This window comes from Anser brachyrhynchus (assembly GCF_964034855.1).
Source record: "Anser brachyrhynchus genome assembly, chromosome: 1".
NCBI classification, from domain to species: Eukaryota; Metazoa; Chordata; class Aves; order Anseriformes; family Anatidae; genus Anser; species Anser brachyrhynchus.
The window spans coordinates 88,946,660-88,974,380 of NC_137694.1; the positions used below are offsets into that span (position 1 = coordinate 88,946,660).

General features: G+C 39.1%; 1 protein-coding gene across 4 annotated transcripts in view; it reads left to right on the plus strand.

Annotated features, from left to right (window-relative positions):
* GABRR3 (gamma-aminobutyric acid type A receptor subunit rho3) overlaps nt 1-27,665 on the plus strand; it is a 36,204-nt gene extending 8,539 nt beyond the window's left edge. For all 4 annotated transcript variants that reach the window (XM_080597330.1, XM_080597331.1, XM_080597333.1 and 1 more), the window contains 8 exons: nt 5,593-5,705; nt 15,108-15,175; nt 16,681-16,904; nt 19,550-19,632; nt 20,452-20,592; nt 23,383-23,535; nt 25,178-25,374; nt 26,411-27,665. In XM_080597330.1, the coding sequence (XP_080453456.1) occupies nt 5,593-5,705; nt 15,108-15,175; nt 16,681-16,904; nt 19,550-19,632; nt 20,452-20,592; nt 23,383-23,535; nt 25,178-25,374; nt 26,411-26,713 (1,282 nt within the window). In that variant the 3' untranslated portion in view covers nt 26,714-27,665. The remainder of the gene's footprint in view (nt 1-5,592; nt 5,706-15,107; nt 15,176-16,680; nt 16,905-19,549; nt 19,633-20,451; nt 20,593-23,382; nt 23,536-25,177; nt 25,375-26,410) is intronic.
* Nucleotides 27,666-27,721: the final 56 nt, after the last annotated feature.

Genomic DNA, 27,721 nt, shown 5'->3' on the forward strand with positions numbered 1-27,721 from the left:
GCTGACCTCTTGCCACTGGATGACGGTAACTATATTAGCACAGTATCCTCTACATCTTCATAGGTCTTTACTAATACCTACAAATGGATCCTTAGGACAGGCCTGTGAGACAGGCAGAAGAAATGTGTTAACAGAATAGAAACCAGGAAGAATGGCAGAACCGTGTTCTCAGCTAACACTGAATAGGGTAGCAGTTTTCTTTATACAAGGCAAAGCCTTCCATATCTTCATTTCCTAGGCCCTTGTGATTTAAAATTTGGAACTGGGAAGAAGACTGCAGAATCTGAGCCACAGAAGATCCCAAAGCTTAACAGCTGCAAATCAGCTTTTCTGTGGAAAGGATCCAAATACGTTTAATTTCTCTTTGTTTGATTCACACTCTGGTTTTATTTCTAAAGGCAGCATTATCCTCCAGTACATTGCAACAGGGTCTGACTTTCCTCTTTTTCTTTCCGGGGAAAAACCTTTCAGCCAGCCCTAGAGTTATTAGGGACACAGCTGACAGATGGCCTTGGTTAAATGGGTGGCCTTTTAGAAAGAATCCCATGTGAAAATGTTACTTAACCTACAAGTTCCACTGGTTTAATAGAGTAACCCAATTCTCCCTCCAAAGCTATTTGTCTGCATTCTCTTGTAAAGAAGATTTTAAAGCATTAACCAAAAGTACATGAGAAAGAGATTATTCTCATGGTCCATTTCCTAAAGCAAAGAACAAAGCATTTGACTATCCAAATAGTAGGCATTTTGACAGTGCATGTTGCTGATGTTACTGAACTCTTGGAAATGGAGAGAGAGAACTGTACAGTTTCGATGCTTACTTTTTTTCTGGGTTTCAAAATTTGATGTGTGTTTGTTTCAGAGATCACACAGTTGTATAGCTCCACATAACCTCCTGGGATTAAGATTTCCATAGTTCTTCATTTTGTTTTCCTTCGATTTGATAGTAGCTAGAGTATCTCAGGGACATAGCACTGGAAATAAACTTATGGCCGTTAAATTTAGGGTCTTTCATGGTATTCTTTTCACAAAAGGGTCCTTCAGAGTACCCTTTTCATAAACTCACCTAGTTTCATTTTGAATGTGATGAGATTTTTTTCTCCTCTACTTCCATACTGCAGTAATAAAGGAAGTGTGGTATTTCGGATACTAAATTAGTGTAACAGAAAACAAAGCCACTCCTACCTGTCCTTCCTGAGATGTGAGTTTAAGATTTTTCAAAGTCTTTGACTTTCTCATGAGCAGCAAAGAGCATTAAAACAGAACAGCTGCAAAGGATCTTACCAAATGTCCATGTATGATAGTGCCCTGTTTCCAACAGTGGCTGTAAGCACAAGTTTGGAAGAATAAGGACAGGGCAAACATAAAAGGTATTTTCCACTAATAGTCCCCCATCCTGCAGTCATCATATTTTCCTCAGAAACTTCCTGAGTTTGATGTAATTTCTGCAGATTTAGTGACTTTCTGTGGATTTCTTTTCCGTGAACTTGTCTGATTTCTCCCTGAAGCAGAATAAACTTCCAGTAACCTGGTAAGTTAGAAACAAACAAAGCAAAACAAACAAGCAAACAAACAAAAAAAACCAGATGGGATACTAACCACATTGCTCTCTTGAATGCCACTGGTTATGTAACACCACTGTTGACATTATTGGGTTAAATGCTTCAGCCAGAAATGATCCAATTTCCCTGAAGCAGACCTTTCACCTTTCACTCCTTGTTACTTATTAAGGTTAGGTAGGAGCAGCTAAGTTTGCCCTTAAAAGCCTGCCATGTATTCATCTGTTGTTAAAGAATTCTGAATTAGTTCCCTTGGTTTTGTAGGCAGTGACTAGCTGCTCTTTGAGAGCTCTGCCAGACACCAAGGCATTGAGCCATGAGTCCATGTAACAGTACTGGGTAGCGAAGCATCCAAACAGTATCTCACTTGTTTTTCGTCTGAAGAGCTAGTGCTTCCATTAATTTCCTATACAAATGCCAGAAGGGGTGTCTTCCCTATGTGATCTGAAACACTTCAAATGATTTTTATGACCTCCTTTGGAATTTATAGGCTACAATTTCATTTGCATAATGTAAAATGTTGCCTGGAATACAGCTGTAGGAAGAGCTATTATAACTGGAAGCAGTAGTTTCTTGAGCATGTGCTTCACCGAGGCTGACAAGCCCATTTTTGCCATTGCCCAGATCTATGCCAATACCAAGCCACCTGTCAGATCTCCGTTTATTACTACTACCCCAGACAGGTAAAGAGAGATTTCCTTTCCTCAGATGCATGCGGGCTTTTCCTCTCAAACACCAGAGCCTGATGTCTGCCATACAATGAGGATACAGAATCAATGACTACCCTTAGACTCCTAGATTATGGTGCTCTGGCCAAAGCTGTGTGATAAGAGGCCATGGTGCCAGGCCACCAAAATATAATCTAAGTCTTCGATGTGCTTCTGTGGGACTGAAAACTATTTCACTGGCAACTGCCACACCACTAGGGTCTTGACTGACCTTGAGAAGCTTTTCTGAGACCTACACTGGTTAGATCTGTCTCTTCTGCTTTTTAATGGAATTGGCCCCATGGGAAGGAGCACTCAAGAAAACATCTGCTGATGATTTCACAATGCTGTGGTACTGATCAATAGTTAGATATGGGTCTAGGATTTCTTGGGAGTAAACAAATACATGCATGCAATTTCCTTTGAGTCACCAGTTAAATAACTTTAATGCTGCAGTGAGGACAATTTAATACTCTAACTCTTAGCCAAGGAACAACATCTGGAATCCAGATGCTGATGTTAAGGGAATATTTGCTGGAGAACACTTCTTAGCCTTGGGTGGGAGAAGCAGGCAATGAGGAGGAAAAAAGTGAAGCAGAAGTGTATTAAAAAAAAAATAAAATAGAATGTTTTATGGGATTTTAAAAATTTTTGGTACCTTTACACGTGCAATGTTACCAGTGTCCATGAAATTAATTCCAAGTACCATGAGCACATACCTCTGCATGTAAGCTTTTTTTCCTTTACAATTAAAAAAAAATCTGCCAAAGGAAGGTATTGAAGAAAAGATGCCACACATTTGTAATGAAAGTACATTCTGTACTGTACTTTCTCTTCTGACTCCTGCAAGATCTTGCCTTGTTTGAACAACTACTTCTGATAGCAGCTAGAAATAATTATTGTTTCTCCAACATTTGTACATACAACATCAGGTTGAAGATGCTATTCAACTAAGTAGGCACAAAAGATGATTTTCACATAGGCAACATTTTTGTTTATTGTGTCCTCATACAGGAACACAGAAAGAATATCAAAATCCAATAGCATCTCTTTCAGAGGCTTATTAAGAAGAAATCTCCTGCCCTGGTTGCTTATATTTTGCCTCTTGATACTGCTAGGGAACATTTTCCTCTGTCACCTAGTTGTTTCCAGTAAGAAGTTATAATAAATGTAGCATAGCTTTAGCTTGCTTCTTCCAGTGAAATCGTCAGAGCCTCAGACAGGTATCTTCCTCGGCACATTTGATAACAAATAACTTAGTGCTTCCAAACTGTATTAGCTGTGCCATGGCATTCTGAACATAATTCATCATTTCCTCCTATACCAGTTCCCAAGCAGCAGAATTTCCCCGCATGCCTACTGTGGAGTACTGCAGGTGTTTGTTTCTGCTGCCTGTTCTGCTCTGACACAGACAGGCTTGATTACGGCTGTTTTAATTCTCTGAACTGTGAGGTTTCATTTTAGCATCCACATAATTTTGTTCCAAGGGAACTAAAGTCTTTCTTTGAAATGCCTGATGGATGTTTGCCCTGTTAATTTTTTTCAGGCAACACTGCCAGACACATTCAAGAATATGCAGGTAGATTAACTTGGTCAACCCTAACGGTTCTGAATAGCCAAACAGCTGGTGACACTGCAGCATCCCTGTGACACAGCATTGTAATTCCTTGACCTTCATTATTTAAAAGTGGGAGGGGGAGCCCAAGTAAATACAGCAGCTCCTTATCCTAAGGTATCTCGTATCTCATCCAACTCAGTGCTTGACTACAGGGCAAATCTTTAGAACAAATTGTGATCATTCAGTCTAAAGCAACAATTACAGTCACTGGCTGCAAAGTCTCAGAGAATCATAGAGGGCATGAAAGAAATGATCTCTAGGGAGATTCCCTTGCCTGTGGCAAAGTAGCTGTGTTTAAGACATTCATACAGATATCTGTCTAACCAATTTTTATATAGCCTAAGTGAAAGGAGTCTCAAAACCTCCCCAGGCAATCTGTTCCAGCGTTTCACTGTTCTCACCAGGAGGTACCACATGCCTCCCTTGTTGCCACTGCCCATCCTGTCTGGGAGTGGATATGGAGCAAAGGGCCCTGTAAAAGCTCATTATGTGTTCTGAAGACTGTGATATGTTCCCTCAGTCTTCTTTCTACAAATTAAACAGCACTGGTTCCTTGGGATCCTCCCATACCTTTTATAAAATGGAAGCTCAAAACTAGGTGCAATGCTCCAGCTGAGGTTTGGCTAGCTCTGCTATTACTTGGAGCCAGCCACTTAGAGCAAGTCATACAACAAGGAGTGGAGTCCGAAGGAGGCATCATAGCAGAAGCATGTAATATAACAGATTCTTTCAAAAGGCTGTGTCTCCCAGCTGCCAGATCTTGTCTGTGTTATAACCCAAATACTTTAGGATAAGACCACCCTGCTCTCTGTGGCGTACTTTCTGTGTATAGGAAAAATAAAAAAGGAGGCTGCACTGTGATGGGCAGCTGCAGTTCATTTTAGATGCAGGCCCAGCACATAAATGCCCTTCTCCGGTAGTGAAATTCCTCATGGAGTTTGGGATGTGGTGGCAGTACATTCTGCAAAGGGAAGAGAGTTAGCAGCAGTCAGTAGGAAGAACAGAATTCATGACATCCTACTGAGAGCATACAAACAGAAAGATTCATCTGTGTTGCCTCTGTGCTACCCAGAGCTAAGAGACAGGACGTCTATGATGCAAAGAAATACTGCGTGTCTGAGCAGCAAACAAGGGGTGAGCTAATGAGCAACAAACAAATGGGAAATTACATGTTAGCATATAACTTGGCCACAACCGACGGATGTTTGAGAGGACCTCAAAAAATGAGTTCCTGGATCCAGGACTGTCAGTTTCAGAGTCCCTCAGAAAAATGATTGATTCGTTTGAGCTCTTAGGGAAAAAGGAAGAAGATTTATGATAAAAATTGTAATTGTCTTTGTCATATGGGTAATATATGAAGTCATTTAAAAATATGGATTCATGGTGTTATTTCCAAATCTGTGTTGAAAGAAGTCAATACCTTTTTTTTTCTTTTTTTTTTCTTTTTTTTTTTTCATTTGGCTATAGTTTCTCATATAATAATAGTCTCTGAGGGGACTTCTTGTATGTAATAGGTGTTCCTCATGAACCTGGGTGCCCTCACACCTGATTTATCCACGTTTTCCAATATGTGTCTCCCCAGCTTTATTAACACAGTTGTTTCCCTTATTACTGCAGATTCAACAGTCCAGGATTCTTGAGCCCCTGCTTCATTTAGCCTTCTGTCAGGCAGGAAAAAAATGAAGTTTCTTACTTTTTTTTTTAAACATAGCAAACGAGAAATTAAAATGAGGAAAATTGACAGCACCAAAGTACGGCCACTTAAATCTGAGCAGCTTCTTCGCATAGAGGACCATGATTTTGCACTGAGACCTGGATTTGGAGGTAAGCAGCAGATGCCAGTTCTGTGCTGGTTAATACTTCATTCTCTATCTGAAAGTTACTTAAACTCTGTCCGGCAATGTCATTTAAAATTGAATGACAGCTTTAATTGCAGCTCACCTCTTTTATACTCCAGAAACCAAAGAAAAAAACTAGAAATAATTGAAGGTGAGGCACTTTTTTTGTGTTTAGCATATCAATAGGAGAAACCATTCAAACTGACTCCTTCTCAGAACTAATTAAAAAAAGCAATATTATTAGAATACTACTCTTTGAGCACAGTGATTAAGGTATCCCTGGAAACTGCATAGTCTAGTAGCAATTAGCAAATTACTTAGTCATCAGATTTGTTTTGAGAGATTGAAATGAGCTATGAATTCCTAAATCTGTTTGCTCTTTACAAAATTTAATAGCTAACCACAGGCCTTCAGTTTATTACCATGTAGTTTCTGTGTTGTTGGGCACTATGATGATTATTTCTTCGTTTAACTAAATTGCATGTGGATAACATCCCAGTCAATGGGATGTTCCCAGTTTAGATTTGATTTTGACTCTCCTTCATGGAAGGTAAAATGAGAAAGCTGCCCTACTCTTAAGCTTTGCCTGTGTCTTTGCATCACCAGTTCAGTGTTCATAATTCATAGAAATAGACTGAACTGCACTGGATTATGAAGCCAAAATAAAATATATGAGGAGCAATAATCAGCTGTGTAAAAAGGCATAAATCTAGGAGGCTAGATGAAGCCTGTGGAGCTATTCTTATTGACACCAGGTGCTGGGCCTTGGCAAGCATGCCAGGAGGGAGAAATCTGAAGTAAGAAAAGCCTCTCCGGATGCATTGGTTGAATGTGAAAGAATTTCTCATTACGCTAGAAATTTTGGCTTGTCAGGGAGCAAAAATCTTTCCTGACTTTTAACAGTAGTTGAGTTATATCTGTATCTTGGCAGCGAAAGTTAGGATTGCGTCTTACCTAAAACCTGTCTACCCTAATATCTGTCACTCTTGACATCTTCCTGTTATTACCTGCTTTGTCACACAAGGAATTTAAACTTTTGAGAGTATCATCTCGGAGAGGAAGCAGTATTTCCATGAAAGAAGCAACAGTTCAGGATGTACTTTATCACTGGATCATCACAGAAAGCAATACTTCTGATGTACATAAAAGCAGCTTTCAGAATATACCCTGTGATCTGGCAGCTGTAATTTTCCACAGGCAGCGAGGATTTTTCTGCGCCCAGCAAATCTGGACCAGGCTTTTTCCCCTTGTCCTTTTATTTTCAGATGACTAGTCATAGAGCCCTTTCAATTCCCATTGAAGCCAGCTGTGGTTTTTCCACTGACTTCATTGTACGGGCCTCCTAATAATCAGATTGCCATGGGTACGATTTCAGCTGCACTCCTGTCTTTCAGAAATAGCTTTCAGCAGAACTGTGCATCAGCTTTGCTGCTCTTGTATTATACACATGCTGTAGTGGCATAGGTGGCAATTCTAAAAGCCATGTCCAATAGTTCACACGCATTCACATTTTCAGGACTCTCTTAATAAATGGAATACTTATGTATCAATCTCTCTAAGACTATAACATGGATCCATTAACATTTTTACAGCATGCAATGAAAAGTCTTGGGGAAATGAGTATTGATCCTAAATTTACACTGCATTATTCCTGTCTTACCATTGATTTCAATGTTGTTACAGCAGTAAAGAATGGCTTGTTTTTCAGAAGAGACAGGTTAATAAGGCATAACAGAGAGTTAGCACACAAATGTAACCTCATCAAAGGACAAAACCATCTGAAACATGAATCTGAGTAACATACCCAAAATTATTGTCTGACAGCAGAGTACGTGTTTGTCTAAAAGACACTGATGAATAAGTGTGCAATAGAAGGAAACCTAGCTAGAGAAGATGAAATTAGACGTATCCCTGCTGCCCAGGTACTGACTGGAAGGAGTCACATATACCCTTCTCACGAGGTGGGCACTGCCACCAGCAACACTCACAGCATGTTCGGAACAGCTTATGCCCTAGGGCTGGCACAGCTAGGGGACAAGGACTTTGCTTACTTTCCTCTTCTTCACGCTGCACCCACTGCCATAACATGGCTCTGAATTGCATTAAGACTTACAATACTGTGGCCTTATGTATTTAAACAGATGAGATTTGGGGTTTGTTTTTATCAAATATAAAATAGCATCTCAGTACTGTGATTCTTTGAGGGCTTGGATCTGTCACATGTCACAGTGCATGATTTATTTAGCTCAGCACAATGCATGATTTTATGATACTGATGGGAGAAAAAAAAAACAGAGCTGAGTGAAAAACAAGTATTTAAAAATGATTCTTTACCTTTCAAAGAGGGACAATTTTTTTGCCCTCCTCTATATCTCATTGGGATTTCCTTGATGTGTCATTGAGTTGTAATGACAGATTTTGTTAATTTCTACTGTGCCCCTTTCCCTGAGAAGGTCGATCATCCTTTGCACCAGTTTGAGGAAAGAAGCAGATGGAAAATCTATGCTGTTTTTAACCTGCAGGAGATTCATCAATTCAGGCAACTCATAAACCTAAATCTAGCTTGTTTAATTTCATTTAGCCCCACACATGCAAAGTGAATGAGGAAGATAACAGGACCCAGAGATTTTAGTATTTATGATTAAATAAAAAAGGAAAGACAGAGAAAACACGTGCTGAATTTGTATTGTAAACTGAGCAAACATCTGCACAGGAAAAGATTTGGGGGAAATGAATGTAGAGCTGTTGAACACTGATGCTTCTGGCTGCAGTGTCACTGGAAATAATTGTGACCTTGCTCACATGGCTGATTGCATTCTCCTGAAAATATATCATTGCTCTTTGGAGATGAAAGGTCGTTTTTTGACCAAATGGCCACAATTCTGCTTTTATTTATTTGAGTGTAATTTGTCTTTGTTCTGTTGATTGCAATGATCTTCCAGCTGCACAAGCAGAACTTGACTCTCTGCTGATTTTAAAATTTAGTCCTGACATTGTCTGTTTATTAACAGATTAGAGATCTAAGTCTGAGAAGCATACTGTGTCAGCATGAAGCAAAATCAGCAAGCTGCTAGCAAGCTGTTTCTACATTTTTGCTATAGAAATGCTCCTATGTCTGGAGCACATTACACAGTGAGGCTGAGTGAAGCAAACCTATTCAGTAAATCCAAATATTATTTAAAACAAAAAAAAATATGAAAACTTATGTTGTTACATTGCATTTACTCCCTAAGCCAGGCTCTTGGATTGTTTGTTTTGTCACGGTCCTCTTCTGTTTGGAAGTCTCTGGTAGATGGACCCAAGCAGACTGGCCTCCTGCAGACCAAGGAGAAGAAAGAGTGCTAAAGTTTTGTAGATGAGCATAGTGAAGGCTTGAGAAATTCCACCAGCAATGGTATAGTACTGGTCATCAGTTGTGGTAAGGACTGTCTGCATAAGTCCTACCAAAGGAAACAAAAGACTGCCAGTAGACTCAGAGTCAGATCTTTTCATGACTTACAAATGTCTTTGTATGCCTATTGCCTAAAGTACCTCAACTGATTTTTCAGTAGCCTGATGAACTGATAGTCTGTGAGAAGATAGCTCAAGTTTGGACTGGAGAAAAAGCAAGAAATTAAATTATGTTGACAGCACATCTCAGAATGATCATCTCCATATTTTAAACTCAATGAGAAAAGGTGAGCACAGGCCAGTATCAGACACTGCGCTGAGATTTCTAGCAGCTCACATCTGAGGAGCACCATGCAGGCTGTCTTGACAGCCAAAACCTTATACATTGAGGGAGGTGTTAGCGTGAGTCACACTTAGAAACCTTTTTAAATTACTTTATTTTCTACTATATTTATGCATCTATTTCTCTATATAATGTTATTTTCTTAACATTCTTATTTCAGTGTATTGGCAGAAGTCATTTTGAGCTCTTGGTTTCCTGAGTTCTGTCTCCATGAGCTAAAAATCAGCATCGTCATTTTAAAAATCATCATTCCTTTACTCCTCTGTCCTTCGGTTTTCTTAAAACTCTTCCACAAGCTCTCTGAACTATTTTGCCATCTAGAGATTATAGAACGAGATATTAACTGTCACTACATAAAAATAGTTCTCTCTGTGTGTATATATACATATACGAATATATATATTGAAGTATAACAGCTTTATTTTTCTTTTCCATTGTGTGTTAATGACCTGTCAGGCCCTATGCTACTGGTGGGCGAGTTAAAGAAATTTTAGAATTGGTTATTTCTGCTTTGTCAACCTGTAAAAGGTTACACATATTAGAAATATGGAAAATAATTTAGTACAATTTAGCTGGTCAAACCATAGCAGTCTTTCTAGAGAATTTTCATCCCAAACTGCAATTAAGTGTAGTCTTTAGTCCACATTTTCAGAGGATCAGAGATCACAGTAACTCCTCCCCACTTCTTGAAAGTTCAGAAACATCTTCTCGCTGTTATGGAGGAGAGTGACTGACAAAAGTGGAATAACTTTCTCCCATGTGTTACTGGAAGGAATAGCTGGGGTCCAAAACAGGAGGGAAATATTTCGGTAATTTGCAAGACCTCTGATAGACAACTTCTCCTGGATATGTTTTTGTACATTGCTAATTCTTCTATTCCTAGAGCTGGCTATGGCTGATACCAGTCCCCCTTCATTTCCCATGTGAATAAGAAAGAAACAAAAGAGTAACGAGTAATTGCCAATAGTGCTCCTGTTTTACTTCGTTGCCAGGGGAAAGTAAATGTATCCACGCAGCTTAATTTACCTGCGGTTTGTTTGCACTTCTGTCTCTTCGGTTCTCTTCCTCTACAAGCCTACAAGCCTTTTTTAGAAAAAAGCATTTGTATGGATCTTAATCCTCCCCCAGTCTCTCTGTGTTTTACTGGGAGCCTTCTGTAGACCTAGATTTTTTCTCAGCATACCCTGTTACAAAGCTAACTGTGAAAAATCAGCGACTGATCTTTCTAAATTCAATGTCTATCTTAGGAAATTGCAGGTGCAATCTGCTGTGTGTTTAAAGGTTTGACTACTACTACTACAAAAAACAAACAAACAATTATATAATTCATTAAGCCAGTTATTACTGCAGAAATTGATCCTAGAATGCTAAAAAATATCCTTTTTTATGTAATAGCTCTTTAAAAAATGATATTGTAGGCTCTGTCTTTCCTGCTATTTATTAAAAAATTCCATGCTCATCAAGGAATTCTTTTGCTGTGTTTAAACCTTTAAAATAAAAGAGAACAGCAATGGCTTGTGTGAAGATAAATCCCTCTGAAAACAATTCTATTTTTTCTCCTGAGGAGTAATTATCTTGAAAATCTGTGGAACCTCCATTGTGAAAATCACTAATCCCTCTAAAATAATGATTTGTAGCAGTGCTCCAGCAGCAACTGAAGCTGCTCAATTTAATAACAAAATCCTCTCTGCCATCCCCAGTTTTGTCAAGCTGGGAAATAAAAAACACAGCTTTTCTCTGGTTACTTTTTTTCAAAGTGAATTTGATGTCATTGCCTGATGGTCAGCCAGAGATTGAAAATCTCAGTACATTAAAGGGAAAGCTGTGGTGCACACATAGGAGTAGAAAAATGACTCATTTTCTGGCCGTTTTAGGATGCTTATTGAAATGCTGTTTTTTAAAAAAACAATCTTGGTATAATAAACCCAAGGGATAGACAATTTTCAGTTTTCAGCAACCTGTTCACAATAGCTTATTATTACTGTTTCTAGTGGATTTTTTTTTTTTTTTTATAATCCCAGAAAGAAATGTTCCAAGAAAACTACAAAGCTAAGAAGACCTGGATGAGAGTAGGGCCAATATGATTTCTACAGGGGCGGCAGTGTTAGTGGCAGAAATATAAAAATGCTTCAGGTTGGAAAAGCGAACAGTACTCTGAAGAGAACAGGACAGCATATATATATATTATATACATAATGTTTAGTGTCTTTATCATCTGAAGTAGGGGCAGAATGGGATGAAAATACTTGTAGCTGCTATGATCTGTCAATATAAGGATATAAGGTCAGAGCTGGGTTTGGGGGACATGGTTTAATAATTGTCTGTAATGAATGCTAAGCTCAACAGTGTTTTCTCCTTAATCAGTATGAGTACACTCTTGGGCTATTTCCCATACAGAGAACAGGAATCTCTTTCTAAGGATTATGTTTTACAGTTCTAGCATTTCTACCTCATCAGGAACAAATTTCATTGCAATTGTTACCTATTTATTTAATTAACTTTAGAAACACCCACTGTAATTCTGCTGGCCATAGCTTTTGATCTCTTTTATGTTTTTCACTGTCCTCACTGATTTGGTTTTATAACAGTTCTCAACTTAGTGCAAGCTGTCCTTTCAAAGAATGAAGTACCTCTCCATGTATTTATGTGTAACAGGCACTTCAGCTTGTGCAAGTGTAACCAACATAATCATCTGTACTTAAGCTGCTACTAGTTTCTAGTTCTAAGACCAGTTTCTTTATATCTGCCCAGATAAGGTGAATTATTGACTGAAATGGTGTCCACATTTGAGTAGCGATTGTTTGGGCCAGGAAATTGTCTACAGTTTTTGCAAAGCCCAAGAAAGCGTTAGGACTACCACACTTTGAAGAGCTGTCATTCAGAAAAAATACTTTTCCCTGCTATGCATGGTATGTGTTCACTTAGAAAGCCAGTCATCCTGTTCTGTGGTATGATTTCTGGGTCCTTCTCTGCCTGCTTGAAGAATGCTGAAGGAAGACAGTTAACTTTATTTGCTTTAGACTTGTACTTGACTCAGAAACTGGTAAAAGCCTTTATTATTTTTTTTTTTTTTTACTGTGGAGAGCAGCTCCCCTCTCCTCCCCCTTCACCAAGGTAATTCTACTCAAATAGGACTAAACCCACTGATAAAAACATTCCAGTCATGCATATCAACCCCAAATTTTAGTAATACCTGTTAAGATCAAGTGTATGCTCAGATATGAGCACTTCCAGTATGTCCTGCCACTTGCAGCTGCCACAGTGCTAGGATAAGAGTTTGGAGACACCTACAATATCAAGAAGTTGAAGCTTATTGGTGAGTAGGCTTAGATAATATGCAGTTCCTCTGCCCGTCAGTCCCTCCCTCCAAGCTTCCCTGGTAAACAACTGGCATTTCTAACGCTCAAGCTACATCCAGATTAGAACTCCAGGAAGTACCTGTTACAATGAACGGAGTTTAAAGGGACCCAAGAACAATGAGGCCATATTTCATGCTGTTGGCATACTAGTCAGCTTTGTAGCGACTATGCTCCTAGGCTGGAGCACTGTGCTTCTACAGCCAGCCTGCTCCCTGACATACCCCAGCTGGCCCACAGCTAACTCAGGTATCAGCTCTGCAATGTGGGCTTATCCTATTTCACCATGCAAATGAGGAGCTTGACAAACAACACCTCATCTTTCCGCAGTGTTTGCATTCAAATGATGTGCAAATACCACTTGTGAATGATGTTCACATCATGTATAAATCCTGCTATGACTTCCACTTAGACTAAACCTGTCTTTAGCTTCCACCATAGTTTAGATCTCAGTGGAATACTGAAAGGATGACCACTCCGACTACAAGCTGGCATTTTTGTAGCTATATTCAGTGCAAATCAGTATTTAGCATAAGTAAACTATTTATGTAGTGTGCTTGGGACTGCATGGGCAAAATAAAGATGAGAAGTGGTCAAACCTGGTTTAGGAGAGGCGTAAAATATTTTTATCAGTTTGTGTGAAGGAGCCTGGTTGGATATATACGTTGATACTCTTGTGCATCGGCCTCTCAGGTAGATGTCTCCTGCTGCCTTTAGTCTCCAAAAGAAGCAGTATTTTCCCAAGTACTGTTCAGAGTTTTACTAACACACTAATTGACTGAATTTGTTTTTGAGCTTTGATTCTCTGGCTGATGGACTGAGCCACACATTTCTCTCAGTGGCAGAGGTGATTTCTGAGCCATGCAGCACAGCTCTTGTGAGTGCAGACACGCTTTTGTATCCCCTGCTAACTCTGGTCGTGGTTTACCTTGTTTTTCTGTGCACATCCTCATCTGTTCTATGCAGGGTCAAAACCTCCATTAAAAATACAAGTCAAATCTAGAGATTACAGAGCCAGATTTTAAAATACCTTTAAAATAGTTCAAGATCTCCAGTGGTAAGAACTGGAGGCAGCTGTGTAATCCTCGAGGGCTGCTATTTAAAGGATAATTCCAAAAAGAGACACAGTATTGTGTAGCTGGTTATCAGGAGACTGATATTTCTGGACTATTTTACTCTAATGTAAGGAAAGCACAAGAAAGAGAGAAAGACGAGTTAAAGAATGCTATCTCCTGCTGTTCAGAATTCTTTGTACCCACGTTTTGTACTGCATTATTTTAAAAATTTACTCTTAAAGTATTTTAAATGCTTATTTTTTACAAATGTAATTGGAATTCCAAGTACAATAGTTATGATTTTAATTCCAAATGGAGAATATTCTTCAGTGTGTGTGTATGCACAAATCTCTGTCCTCTCCTTCTTCTGTAAGGAAATGCTTAGTCAATTACTTAAGTGGAATGACCTGCTTGCTGAAAATTACACAGGTACATAAGCAGTATAGACCTAGGTTTTTAATTCTAGATATTGTGTACTGAAGAAACTATAAATAATTTTATATTTTGCTGTAATTCTAATTGATTCTAATCACTTTATAACAAAAATGCAAATATGGTTTTATGATATGTTCATTCAGATCACATTATGTCATAAATTTACAGCCTTTTTCAGTGGCATGAAATAGTGGGATAGTATTTAAAAAAAATCCACCAAGTGCCATTTGGTGTGTATTGTACTTGAAAATAAATTCCTATTTATTATATTTATAAATTATTATACATTGCACACACAACACTCCATCATGGCACATACTTAGTGACTTAGTGTGTGTACAGCTTTTCCCTTATAAGGTAGTCAGAAAGAAATCCATTTTCACAAATTTGTATGCTAAAATTTAAATAGTTAAGCAACTAAAGATAATCAGGAGGCATAATATTTTTTTAATAAGAGTTGAGAGTGATAAGTTTCTCCCTACGACAGCTTCTCCCTACGACAGTTCTAAATAGTACACCAAGCAGTTAATTGGCTTTGGTACTGCAAGGAAGCTGCCACTGCTATCTAAACTGCAATGCCACCAACAACTAGTCTGGCTTCAGAGATCACTTAAGATTTTGTATTTATTTCTACAACTCTTTAGCACTGGGTTTTACTGTATTGCCATGGACTTTCTCATTCAGTGTACTATGGTGGACAGACCATAGCAAATGATGGTATGGAGTGTACTCTGCATTTGTTAATATACAGTCTTCCTTTTAAAAATACAAATTTATGTTCATCGCTCTTTCATTCTGTTGCTTTGAAGGGTCTCCAATACCTGTGGGCATTGATGTGCAGGTAGAAAGCATTGACAGCATATCTGAAGTTGACATGGTAAGTTGGTTAGTAAAACTGAAATAAAGAATTTCAGCCAAAACGCAAGGTCCTAGAAACATCCAGATGGATGATATAGAACAATACAGTTAAAGAAAGCAAACACTTAGCACAGCCTTGCCGTAAAGCATGCAAGTCATCCTCATTTAAATTAGTGTTATGTACGAGCACACGCTGAATTTCTCCCTGAGCCAGAGGAACAGAACAGAGTGGAGAGCACTCCGATTTGAAAATGTCAACCATTCAGTGAGTCCCATGGGCTTCCATGTAAGCTCTTAGTGCTCTGCACTTTTGAATATGAGGTTTAATGTCTTTTGTTTCCTTTCTTTATGCAGGTCTGAATATTCCTCATCATTTCTGACATGATGGAGCTGTGGTCATAACAAATGGAAATACAAAAATCAGCTCCAGGAATGGTCTTAGGAAGGAGACACCCTCACTACAATCAAGGACATGTAGCAGTGGAATGCAGGCTGCTCATTCCTTAGACAAAATTGTCACTAATAGTGCCACTCAGACATTGGTGCCAAGTTGCTCAGTCCTAGAATAGCAGGGCACATTAACTTGGCAAAGAGATCTCATTTGTGGTATCCATTCACACCAAGTGTAGCTCACCATGAGTGTTGACCTTGCTGTGGGTTCTGTCAGTACGAACCCCTGCATTGCTGTGCAAACCTACCCAAATCAGTGGGTTTCACGCAGGCATAAAATCACGTTAAAGGAGATTATTTTCAGAAGTATTTGTTCTAACAAGATGAGTAATGCAAAAGCTAGTTAGGTGAGCCCAGAGCAGATATTCTGTGCAGAAGCTCAGAATGGATTTCCAGCTTCCTCTCCATCTCTTTCCACAACTGTATTTGTTATATGCCACGTTATATAGCCATCTTATTCTATGTAAGATATTTATGACAATATTTCATATTAAAAAGATTGTAATTCTTGTAGAATTTAATTGTTTACTCTCATGAAATTCACCATAATGTTTCTATAAGATTCATTTCATTCATAAAATTTACTAATCTAAAAATCCTGACTGATCTTTGTACAAAATGTACAGATGAATGGATTTTACAAACTGACCTAAAGGAACTGTAAAGGAATTGTAAAGGATCTGTAGTCTGTTGTGGGAATAACTTGTGAAAATTTCCACAGGAAAACCCTCTCCCTTCACCTTAGGTTGGTTGTAGAGTTTCTTTTTCACTTTGTTGATGATCCAATCCAGCAGACCCCTGAGCTCTGTAAGAGTTTTATCCGAGTATAAATCACATATGAACAAACCCCAGACTCAGACACCAGGGACCAGGCAAGCAGCAGGTATCTCAGAGGTAGCTCCGATGTATATTTCATCTCACTGAGTGGCATTTGATTGCCACTTTGATTGAGGATCCTCCACATGATGTTTATAGCAGAAACTGATCCTTTACATGAGTTGATTACTTTGTACTGTTTTCTATTGTGCATGAATAAAACATGGATTGTCTTCTTTTATTTTTAATTAAACAAAGGACTTCACAATGACTTTGTATCTCAGACATTACTGGAAGGATGAGAGACTTTCATTTCGTAGTACCAAAAACAAAAGCATGACTTTTGATGGAAGACTGATAAAAAAGATCTGGGTACCCGATGTGTTTTTTGTACACTCCAAAAGATCTTTCATCCATGATACAACTGTGGAAAATGTCATGCTCCGAGTGTACCCTGATGGCAACGTACTCTTCAGTCTACGGTAAGAACAATACCGTTTTTATAAGGAAATACATGATGCAGTTGTGGAGCAATAGTCTGTATAATGAGAAACTACTGGAAATACTTGAAGTTAGGATTCTGATGCTGAACTGGCATTAATCCTCTGGTGTCAAGTACTGGGAACAACTGACAACTGGAAATTTGCAGTGTACCAGTGGGAAAATAAATTTAGGATCGATAACATAAAAATAACATCTGTCATTCACATACTGTTCCCCATCACAGGATGATGGCACTTTTTCCATCTGTTGTGAATACCACTGAAGTTTTTCAAGTGTTAGTCCATTGCCAGTGGTTTTAGCAATATTGCAGTAGTTTTACTGTTGAGTGCAGTAAAGCCCTAAATTATTAGTACAGAACATTTTTTTCCCCTGAGTCTTTTAAAATTGTCTCAGCTATTTTCACCCTGGGATACCTGTAAACATAGCGCTGATATAAATCAGAGCTGCAGGTAGGCACAGAGAGCTGCAGATAATCAGTGCTGATGCCAGCAGTGTTTAACAGGCACACTGTGTGACTACAAAGAACTGGAAAGCAAAACAGCAGTTCCAGAACTGGAATAGCAATGTCATTAAACATGCCTCCCTTCTACCTATACAGTATTGCTTTTCTTTATCAAGCAGATTTGGATGATGCGGCAGAAACAGTTTTAATGGAAGAATTTTCCCCCTTGGGCAGAGGCCCTGGAGCCTGTGCATTCTCCAGTTTCTTACTAATTAGCCCTGTGCACAGATGTGATATTTCATCTGATCTGGAGAGCTGGAAGATTTATGCAAGCACTTGAGTTTTTGGTCATGTAATAATTGTTCTAACAAGTAAATGAATTCATCTGCCTTCTCATACGGCATGCAGAAAGCCTCACAGCAATTGCTGTACACCACCTTAGAATAGCGTTAGGCTTTTATGTTCAAGAATCACACTGACCAGCAAAACACCATGAGGTAAACTATGCATTTTATTGTTATATTCACTTCTGTGCTTCACAAGAGAGAGGGATCAGAGGAAATACACCAAGGCTTACAGCAGTAGCTCTCAATATGAGAGGTATTACTCCTGAGATGGGAGACCCTGCCTTGCGTCCTACATCCCATTTGCAAGCTAGTGCCCTACTTTTACATCTTGTCCTCTTCTCCCTGCTCCCAGAGTTACCTTCCCCTAGCCCTGCATTATCTGTTGGTGGGTTGTGGGTGACTCCTTTCTCTGACAGGTGAGCCTTCATGCAGTCTCACCTTCCTATGCCAGTGAAGAGCAAAACCCCAAAGTTCCTGCTAAACCTCTGGATTTTATCCTGTGCATAAGCATGAAGAGCAGGTCCTGTCCTCTTCCTTCCTTTCTCTGTCATGTCTTAAAAAACTAAGAAGAAGGGAAGGGGGTGACCTAAGGGCTGGTGAACCAAGGTTTTGAAATGATTAAGGTCATACAGCGTGTTTCTAGCCTGAGTGCTGTTAATCTATATGTTCCTAAAGAACCGGATGCTCATTAAACCCTCTTTTTGTATTGCCAGATTTACATGCGATGGGTAGATTATATTCCAAATCCTTATGTGCAAGAAATCTGAATATTCCACAGTTTTTCTTCAGTACCCAGCATCCAGGACTTTACTGAAGCAAAATGGAATAAAAATCCAGATTTGGTGCTAAAATAGTCTATTTTTTTCTCCACATTTTCTTGGTGTTCCCCTGATCCTGTAGTCAACAGTTAAAAGATAGAAATAACATCCATAGCTGGAGGTCTTATGCATCTTTTTAAAGATGTATCACTCTTACCATCTCATTTCAACCCTGTAAAATCTTACATTTGTAAAAGCTTAGCTACAATGTGATTGCTGATCACAAGTTTCCAAAGATCACATATATATCCATTGAATCCAGTATCAGTAAAGTTCCTGTAGGATTCAATTTGGGGAAAAATGAAATCCCAAAGACATCAAATGATATACAAGCTTTGACAAGAAAGGAAAATTTGGAAGTTTTTACTACATTTCAATTGCTGCTTCTAGCCTTCCTGTTTGTTTGTTTATTGTGTTATTCGGTTAAAATGCTAGGGGTCATTTGTCTTCTAAATATTAGTGAAAAAGCAAGTGAAATTCATTGTCTAGGTTTCCTTAAGCTTTTTAGGGTATTAGGCATTTGTATGTTGTTGAAGAGCAGAATAGGCTTTCAGAAATTGCAGCTTATCTTTTTATGCAATTAAATATTATAGCCATGCTAACAGGGAATACAGCACTTGGAATAATATTTACTCTACTCTTTAATATTACCTACTTCAGTCTATCAGAAACTCAGTCAAGAAATGTGAACTTTGCTTTTTAATCTTGGCAAGTGTAACCATTCAAAGCAAAATGTGTGAAAGGCTAATCAAGGATCAGGCCAGTAAAAAGTTTATAAATTGAGTGTAATGTACTTAATAAGAAAGACTATTTATGTTTAAAAATGTGTTCTCTCACTGGCTTAGTTTTCTATCACTACCTTGAGGCAATTTTAGAAGTGTCCATAACAGCAGAAAAAGTAATTCATTTGGATTCTAACCAGCAGGTTGGTCGGGGATTTCAATCAGATGTTTGCACAGCCCAGAGAAAGTGTGAAATTTTTCATTTGCTTTCTGGTTTTCTGTTCCTTCCTGCAGAATAACAGTTTCTGCTATGTGTTTCATGGATTTCAGTAGGTTTCCTCTGGACACTCAGAACTGTTCGTTAGAACTGGAAAGCTGTAAGTTTAATTCATGACTGCTCCTCACATGTGCATTATTACCAGCACTTCATCTTCTTCATAACACCTTTTTCACCTGTTTTGGTGTGGGCCATGAACTCTTTGACCTGTACATATTAAACTGCTTTGTATCCAGTTTGGGATATTTCTGTAACTCAGTACACTTAGGGAAGACAGAAAAACAACCATGTGCCCCACTTTGTTTTAACTGGGTTGATGTTCCAAGGTCTCAATCCAAAATTTTTTCCTTGTCAAAAATCATGCTTTGTCTGAGGAAAAATGCAAGTTAAAATTAAAATAAAATGTCAAGATTTGACCTCATAGAAAAATGAAAAGGAATGCTTGTGTTACAGTGAAATGTCTGTTTTCTGAGCCCTGACTCTGTGGTCTGTAGTAAAGGTAATTGTCTCTTGCAGAGAACTTTGACACCTCAGAATTTATTTTGTTTGGATTAAGAGCAAAACTGGGATGCTGGCTGGTTGTTCAGACTCCACAAAAGGGAACAGACTGCCACTGCTCGGGCAATCTGCTCAGCACAGCAGCTCCCGAGCTGTACCCCTGTTTGCCTTGGGACCCTGAGCATGCCTGTGCTCCCCCTCTGTCAGGTACATGGCTGACATGGCACAAGACTCCACCTGAAAAAAGGTGCAATGTGTTTTTTTGCAATTTTTCTATGTCAACTAACTGGCAAATTGATATTAAAAAAAATAGGTTTCCTTGGGGTTTTCCAAATTGTTGGACTGTTATTCTATTGCTAAGAAAAGAAAACAGAAGCTTTATTCCAGCAGAGAAGGTGATTTAGTTTTTACTTTCTCACAGATGCATATAATGAAGATGATCTGATGTTATACTGGAAACATGGAAATCAGTCCCTGAGCACAGATGAACACATCTCCCTCTCCCAGTTTTTCATTGAAGAATTCAGTGCTTCCAGTGGACTTGCATTTTACAGCAGTACTGGTATAGTAAGCCCCTGTCATTAGAAGAGAAGCATGGGACATAGCCAGGCAGACTGTCTTTCACCTTCAAATTAATTGCTAATTAATTAGCAATAACAGACCTCTGAGAGGTCTGTCAGTCACACTGATCTGTTAACCTCAGCCTTAAGTTCTCTTTACATTACCAGTGTAACACTTGCTCCGTATTAGAAGAGGCCATGATAATACTTGTAACCCGACAAAAGGAACCTTAAAGAAATGCAGAACAACTAAATATATGTTGTTGTGAGCTCTTGCAAAATTGTGGGCCTCTTCTGAAAGTCTCTGGAGTATCAGGTTTACAGGAATATTTGGGTCCTGGTTATATAGAAAAAATATTGAAAATACAAACCCTAAAGGGTCAAGTACTAGAAAGCAAACAGAAGGAACACTCAACATATTTTGTTGTCTAAAATCTCGTTTTTGGGAGCTGGAAAGTGTCATTAAAAATATACTGACTTTAAAGATTCTTCATGAGAGTGTTTATAAGCTATTAAGGTCTAATTCATGGTTTGCTTAATGTTCCATGTTTATACATAAAGTTGCAGAAAAAAAATAAATAATAATCCCTGTATGTCTGTTCTACATTGTTTACATGCAGATATCTGTGCCAGACAGGTTTTTATTCCTCACTATACATCTTGAACTACACCTTTTGGCAAACTGCACAAGGCCCTAGGAGTTTATTATGGGTTTGATTTCATGCAAAGTGGTTTTTATTTTCTCTTTATTTGTGCATGCAATTATAAATTTTGCATTATGTCTCTATGTAAGTAGTCTAAACATACTTTTCTTAACCAGTTCAAATAGAATGCTTGCTACTGTACTTTCTAGTTTGAGACAGTTCATTTCAATGGGAATATTCCCCTTTTATATGCAGGCAGATTAATGAAATAGAAATGGACAAGATTCCATACAGTGGGATGAAATGCATAACAACTTGGAAAACAAAACAAAACAAAACAACAACAAAAAAAACTTGAAGATATATAGGAAAGCTGCAAATAGATTTATTTACTTTATTTTAGATACAGAATATCTTCATTTTCTTTAAAAAGAGTAAGAGGGATTGAAGTTTGCAGGGCTCTCATTTTAATGGCTGATATTTAATGCAGAAATTCCAGTTTAAATGATACTGCAGCCTAAGCAGTGAGGAATTCACAGCTTGATCAGTTTCTTCAGCCTTATCTCTTGCCTGTGTCTGAGCTAAGAACAGAGCTCCAGCTTTCAAGAGCCACTGTCATGTGAGAAGAGAAAGGGTGATACCTTGCTATCGTAACACTGCCTTGCAGAGAGCTACGTCAAACTTGTCCTTGTTGCAAGAAGGAGACTGGGATGGTTTCCACCAAATTGCTATCACTGTGTTGAAACTGCATTCTGGGAACCCAGGTGGCTTCTTTACCCGTGCTATTCTCATCAAAAAACACTAATGCAAGCAAATACAGCCTTGTGCACAACACTGCAACCTCATACAAGTTCTGTACCTTTACAGCACCTTCACAGCACCTTTGATTTTGCAAAAAGTAACTGCTTAACAGTAACGTGCAGATGTTTTGAAAACAAGCTAATGCAGCAGGGTAAAGATGGCAGAGTAGGCTTTTTTAAGTCACCGGTGACCACTGGGAGGTACCTCGGAATAAATGCATGTGCCTTATCTGTTAACTAGATCACTGATGTTTGTAGGCATACACTTTTCTTTGGCTTTGAGGCCCTGTGTCAGACAGGAGCTTACACTTTCTCCTTTTCTTTTTGTTTTGCTTCTTGTTGGAAGAAAGTGGTTACATGTGACATCTCCTCCCCACCAAAGGAACAGTAGGGAACTATCAGCATAACTCTAGGGGCAGCCATCTCCACCTGAAGAGTCTCAGATGAAAAAAATGGACAAAAAATGCTGCTCACAGAGCAGACTTCTGCATTTTAGGTTGTGCATAGCTTTTCCTGTGAATCTCAGTGAACTACGCATGTACGGCGTTTAGGCTTTTGGAGTTCCCTGGCCTCCAAAGGAGCAACAATGTCACTGTCAACAATCATTTCTAAAGACAAAACCCTTCAGCATGGCTGAAATCACTTAGAGCATGTGTAATATTAAACGGGGTCACTGCTGAGATAGTCCTTTTTATAAAGTGTCTCTTTGTGATGGCATGACTGTTCAGACACAGGCTTATTTCTGGCTGCAGTTGTATAGAAAAGGCAGATTCTGCACAGACAGCTACTTTGCCTTCTTTTCACCTCAGTGTAAACTGTCTTCCTTGCACAAAGTGTAGCACACGTGCTTTGCTGCACATCCAGAGCCTGCCCCAAAAGTCACTAGATGGCACCCTTACCTCTAAAGTCAATGCTGGGCGGGCAAAATTGTCTGACCATAGGAAAAGTGCGGCTTGGTGCCTGGGCGTTTGCAGCATGAGAGACGGCAGGCTGCTTTTGAGGGGAGGTAGGGTATCGGCTTCACTGAGCTAGCTGAACTGGACTATTATATCTTATCTGTATCCCCCCAGCAGTTTCACTTGAAATCTATTTACTTTTTTTTCAGTTTCCTAACCTTAAAATTATGCAATACTCGTGATGCCTCACTGCCGAGGCAGCTGTGTATTAATGAGGTATGGATGGGCAGTCTGTAAAGCACTATATGAAAGCAGGGTGTTAGCAGTATCTCTTAGGTATTTACCATTACTGATGTGGAAACACTGGAGGAGAGGACTGGTGAACAGAGGTTACAAATAACATAGTTCTCTTCTTTTCTCCCCCATCTTCTTCCTCTCCTTTTTCTCAATAGGCTGGTACAATCGACTTTTCATAAATTTTGCACTCCGGAGACATATTTTCTTTTTTGTGCTTCAATCCTATTTCCCAGCCATGCTGATGGTGATGTTGTCTTGGGTTTCATTCTGGATTGACAGAAGAGCCGTTCCTGCCAGGGTATCACTAGGTAAACCTTCACTGTATTCTTTTGGGATACATAGAATGGATAGGAGAGAGCTTTGGAAGTTACCTTAGCTCCTAATTTACGCAAGACATGAGCAAATATATCAGGTCATTGCCTGAACAACTTTATTATTGCCACGGTTGTCAGTAACACAAACTCCTTTAGTCAACCTCTGTGTTTGGAAATGGGATGTTTCTTCAGGCTGATTTTGCTGTACTAGCAGCTCACATGCCGCAGAAGGAAAGAGAAAATTCTTTCTGCAGATTTCCCTAGGTCGAATTTTAGTTCATTCCTTTTTCTTTCTTCTTCTTCTTCTTCTTTTTTTTTTTTTCCTCGCCTCTTCCCAGGGAAGTAACAGGTAGTCAAATCCCTTCCCAGATCCATGGCTCATGAGAGATACTTCATAGGCACAGCAAAATCTATCTAAAATCTTTGTAGCTCAGCTTTCTCTCTAGAAACAGTTGATATCTTCCTACAAACCTGGAGCCACTTTTTTGACTTGTCCTAGGTAGCAAAGCCTTTCTTTGTCAGGTACTTTGAAAATGTTTGCTTCAGTGCCTTAACTGTGCAAGGCAGGCAGGCTATGTGGAAGGCAAAGAGCAAGCTGGGTGTCTTTCTGCTCTTTTGGTTTTAATTCTGAACACCACATTTTGGGATAAAAAGATTAATAACAGTTTTTGTTTTTTTCTATAACATTATTGTTTTCTCAGTGATGAATCAGTTGATACCACTTCAAGGCTACCTTTTGTTGGTAATTTAACACTAATGGACTTGGACTAGGTACAGTCTTTTTTTTTTTTTTTTCAAAGATTAGCATCTCTGTGAAAATCTGATGGAAATATATTAAGATATCTAATGTATCCCTAATATATCTGAGTCCTAAAACTGTCAGTTTAAGAGTTAGTGATGAAGCTCCTGCTCTTTCTTCTCGCTGATACTGGTCCCAGAAGCTGACTGTATGTTGCTGTATTTCTTAGACAAGTGAAAACTTTGAGAATCTTTAAGAAACAAACTTGCATCTACTGAGGCAGCCCTTAATGTTTACCTATAGCTATAATAATCTGCCTTTCTGTTGGCAGAGTCTAAAACTATTAATACATGAGATATAAATATATTAGTCTAAAACCAACTTATGATACCTAGTTTTATTAATGCATCTACCAATCTATTTTATTTGTAAGAAATTTAACTTCATATTGAAAAATCAAGTTTTAATTCTCAGTAGGTCATTTGTAATGTTGTCAAGATGTTTTTGCTGATCATGTTCTTTAATTTATGCGTGGGTTTCTAAAGAAAGTTATGCATCAGGAGTTTTACAAATAATGTATGTTCACTGCCAATTAGCGGTCATAGAAAAGCTGTCAGAGAAAGTATTCCTTGCACTGCTGAATCAGCAGCGTTTTGTCCCCACTGCTCAAACATGGTGTGCTGCAGCTCTAACTACGCACAATGAGTGGAGACAGTTTTCAGTATTGTATGTGATAGGTCCTTCATGGTTCACTCCACTTTTCAGAGCCTGTTCAGTGAAGTTAAAAGCAGTCTCAATCATCTGCCCTCACAGAGCTGTGCTGTCCAAGCAACTGGTGATGAGCTAATCAGAACCAGCTGGCCTGTATTATGATAACCTCCCCTTCTTCTTTGGCAGGCATAACTACAGTGCTGACAATGTCAACCATCATCACAGGAGTAAGTGCCTCAATGCCTCAAGTGTCTTACATAAAGGCTGTGGATGTGTATTTATGGATCAGCTTCCTTTTTGTCTTCCTGTCTGTCATCGAATATGCTGCAGTGAACTATCTCACCACAATTGAAGAGAGAAAACAACTCAAAAAAAGGGGCAAGGTACAATGATCTGTGTTTTGCTGCCTTCAGGAGTATCATAGAAGCCACAAAATAATCCTGATACAAAACCGTGATAATAGTACTGTAACCATCTCTGTGACTCCATTTTGTATCTCATTTTTTCTTGGCCGAAGGGGGGAAATGTATTAGTCTCTCAGATCTTGAGAAGGTCTGAGCTTTCTCTCCCTTCCTTTTCTTGTAGCAGAGGTTAAGGAGCACATCTCCTGATTTTTATTATTCCCCCCACCCCTGCCCAGAGGAAAGTAATCTTTATTTTGTTTCTCAAATGCCTATTGATCAAGGGAGTGTTTTCATCTTTTTCCTTTCTCCGAAATATACACTAAAATGTAGTCACTGTGATATTTCCTCCTGTTCCCTGTGAAACAGCCTATCCTTCTCCTGCTCCCCCATTTTCAGATAGGCAGATGGGTTTAATGATTTTTTTTTTTTTTTGTGCCAAGACCAGATGAATGACAAGGTCATTTTTTCATTTTTTTGAAAAGTGTGCCTGAAGTAGAAATGTTTATATTTCTGTAAACATTTGCTTTCTATGAAGCACTCACTTAAAAACTTTGCTTCAAGAATATCCCCATATGTGAAATCATTTGCTGGAATATCACAAAGGGAAGAATACACAAAGGATGCATATGTTGCTCACATGATTTGATAATCCTATCAAAAACCATGGAAATGTTTGAAGTCCAATAGCTCCAGCAACACAGACCTACAGGAAATGCAGAGTTTGATTTTTCTGTTTCAGAAGCAAGGGCACATGTAAGTCAGCTGGCAATAATCAGTCAGACAAGTGTGTTTTGTCACATATATCCCTTTACTTGCTCATGTCCTCCACAGGGGGCCAGGCCCCACAGGTAGCAGTATTTGGGGTAGATACACTGGGAGGTAACCACATTCTCCTTATGCTCTCAATATGGGGAACAGCGCTGAAGAGAAAGCTTTTTTAATTTTGTGTTTTATTTAATTATTAATTACTAAAATGGCTCCTGCTAGATGCAGAATAACTATTCTTTGTTGCCAGGCATCAGGAATGTACAGTATTGATGCAGTGCAAGCAATGGCTTTTGATGGCTGCTACCACGACCCGGATGTGGACATGGACCTGACTGCTTTTTCTGACCGCTGTGAAGAGAATGCAACTCGGGCACGAGCAACCAGCGTCTCCAACGTGGGCCCAGCTCGCATCAAGAGAAAGAGATCTCTGAAAGGAAATGTGGGCAGGATTATTCTGCAGAACAATCATGTCATTGACACATATTCCAGGATTATATTTCCCAGTGTGTATATCGTGTTCAACTTTTTTTACTGGGGTTTGTACATATGAACAGAAATCATTATAAGCTAGATGTTATTTTGTGTATGAGAGTAGCATTGTGCTCTAAAAATAATGCAACAGCAGTACAGAAAATGGTTGAAAGTTTCTGAAACTGGCTTCTGTGTCAAACCAAGGCAGGTTTGTTTAGCAGCAAACCTGCTCATGAAAAATTCTCATGAGCCTGTTTTTTCAGTTGGACTGTGTGGTGCTTCATTGGGACAACCGAATGCACATGCTACTGCTGCAGTAGCACAGAAGCAGTTTGCTCACTAAGGGAGCCCTTTATCACACACCTAAACAGATAGCAGCTCCTGGTCAATGTATTATTCAGTGTCTATCTGCACTATAATTATTCCTCTTTAATCAGCCTTTCTGTTTGTTCTCCACTTATTGTCCAGGTTAGTTTTCAGTCAGCACCAATCGCCTTCAAATAGCTCCTATTCCTGTTTCACCTGCTGCATTTCTGTTTTGCTAGGCAACCTATATACACCTCAGGAGCCTTTGTCCTCAGATAGTACAGAAAGCAGGAAGCAAAGTTAATGGAGCTTTGTACATGGTGCATCATCGAAGCCTCAAGAAAACCCTTCACCCTGTCAGCTGTACTTGTCTTTCCACGGGATCACTGGGAGGGACCTCTATTCTGGAGAGATCTTGATCACTAGTCCCTGAGGTAGCAAAGCAATAGCATCCCAGATGCAATGCACTCAGTGTCTTACAGCCACCTCCCTGGTGAAGTATCACCTGCACAAGGTGTGCCCTTCATGTGACACCCACACACCTGTGCCTCATGTAGGCCTGCTGTAATCACCTGCTTTCTGTATTCAGAAACCTAGCCTTTGAGGAAGAGATTTTAGAATACTTTTTCAAGAAAGCAAACAAACTGTGTCTTCAGCAGAATCTGGTTCTTCCATTTTATACCGTATACATGAACTTGGGGTTTTGTCCCACCCTTGGCTTCAGAGATTGGAAGTTACAGTGAGGGGATGCTGTACATGCTTGCTTGCAGCATTTGTCCCT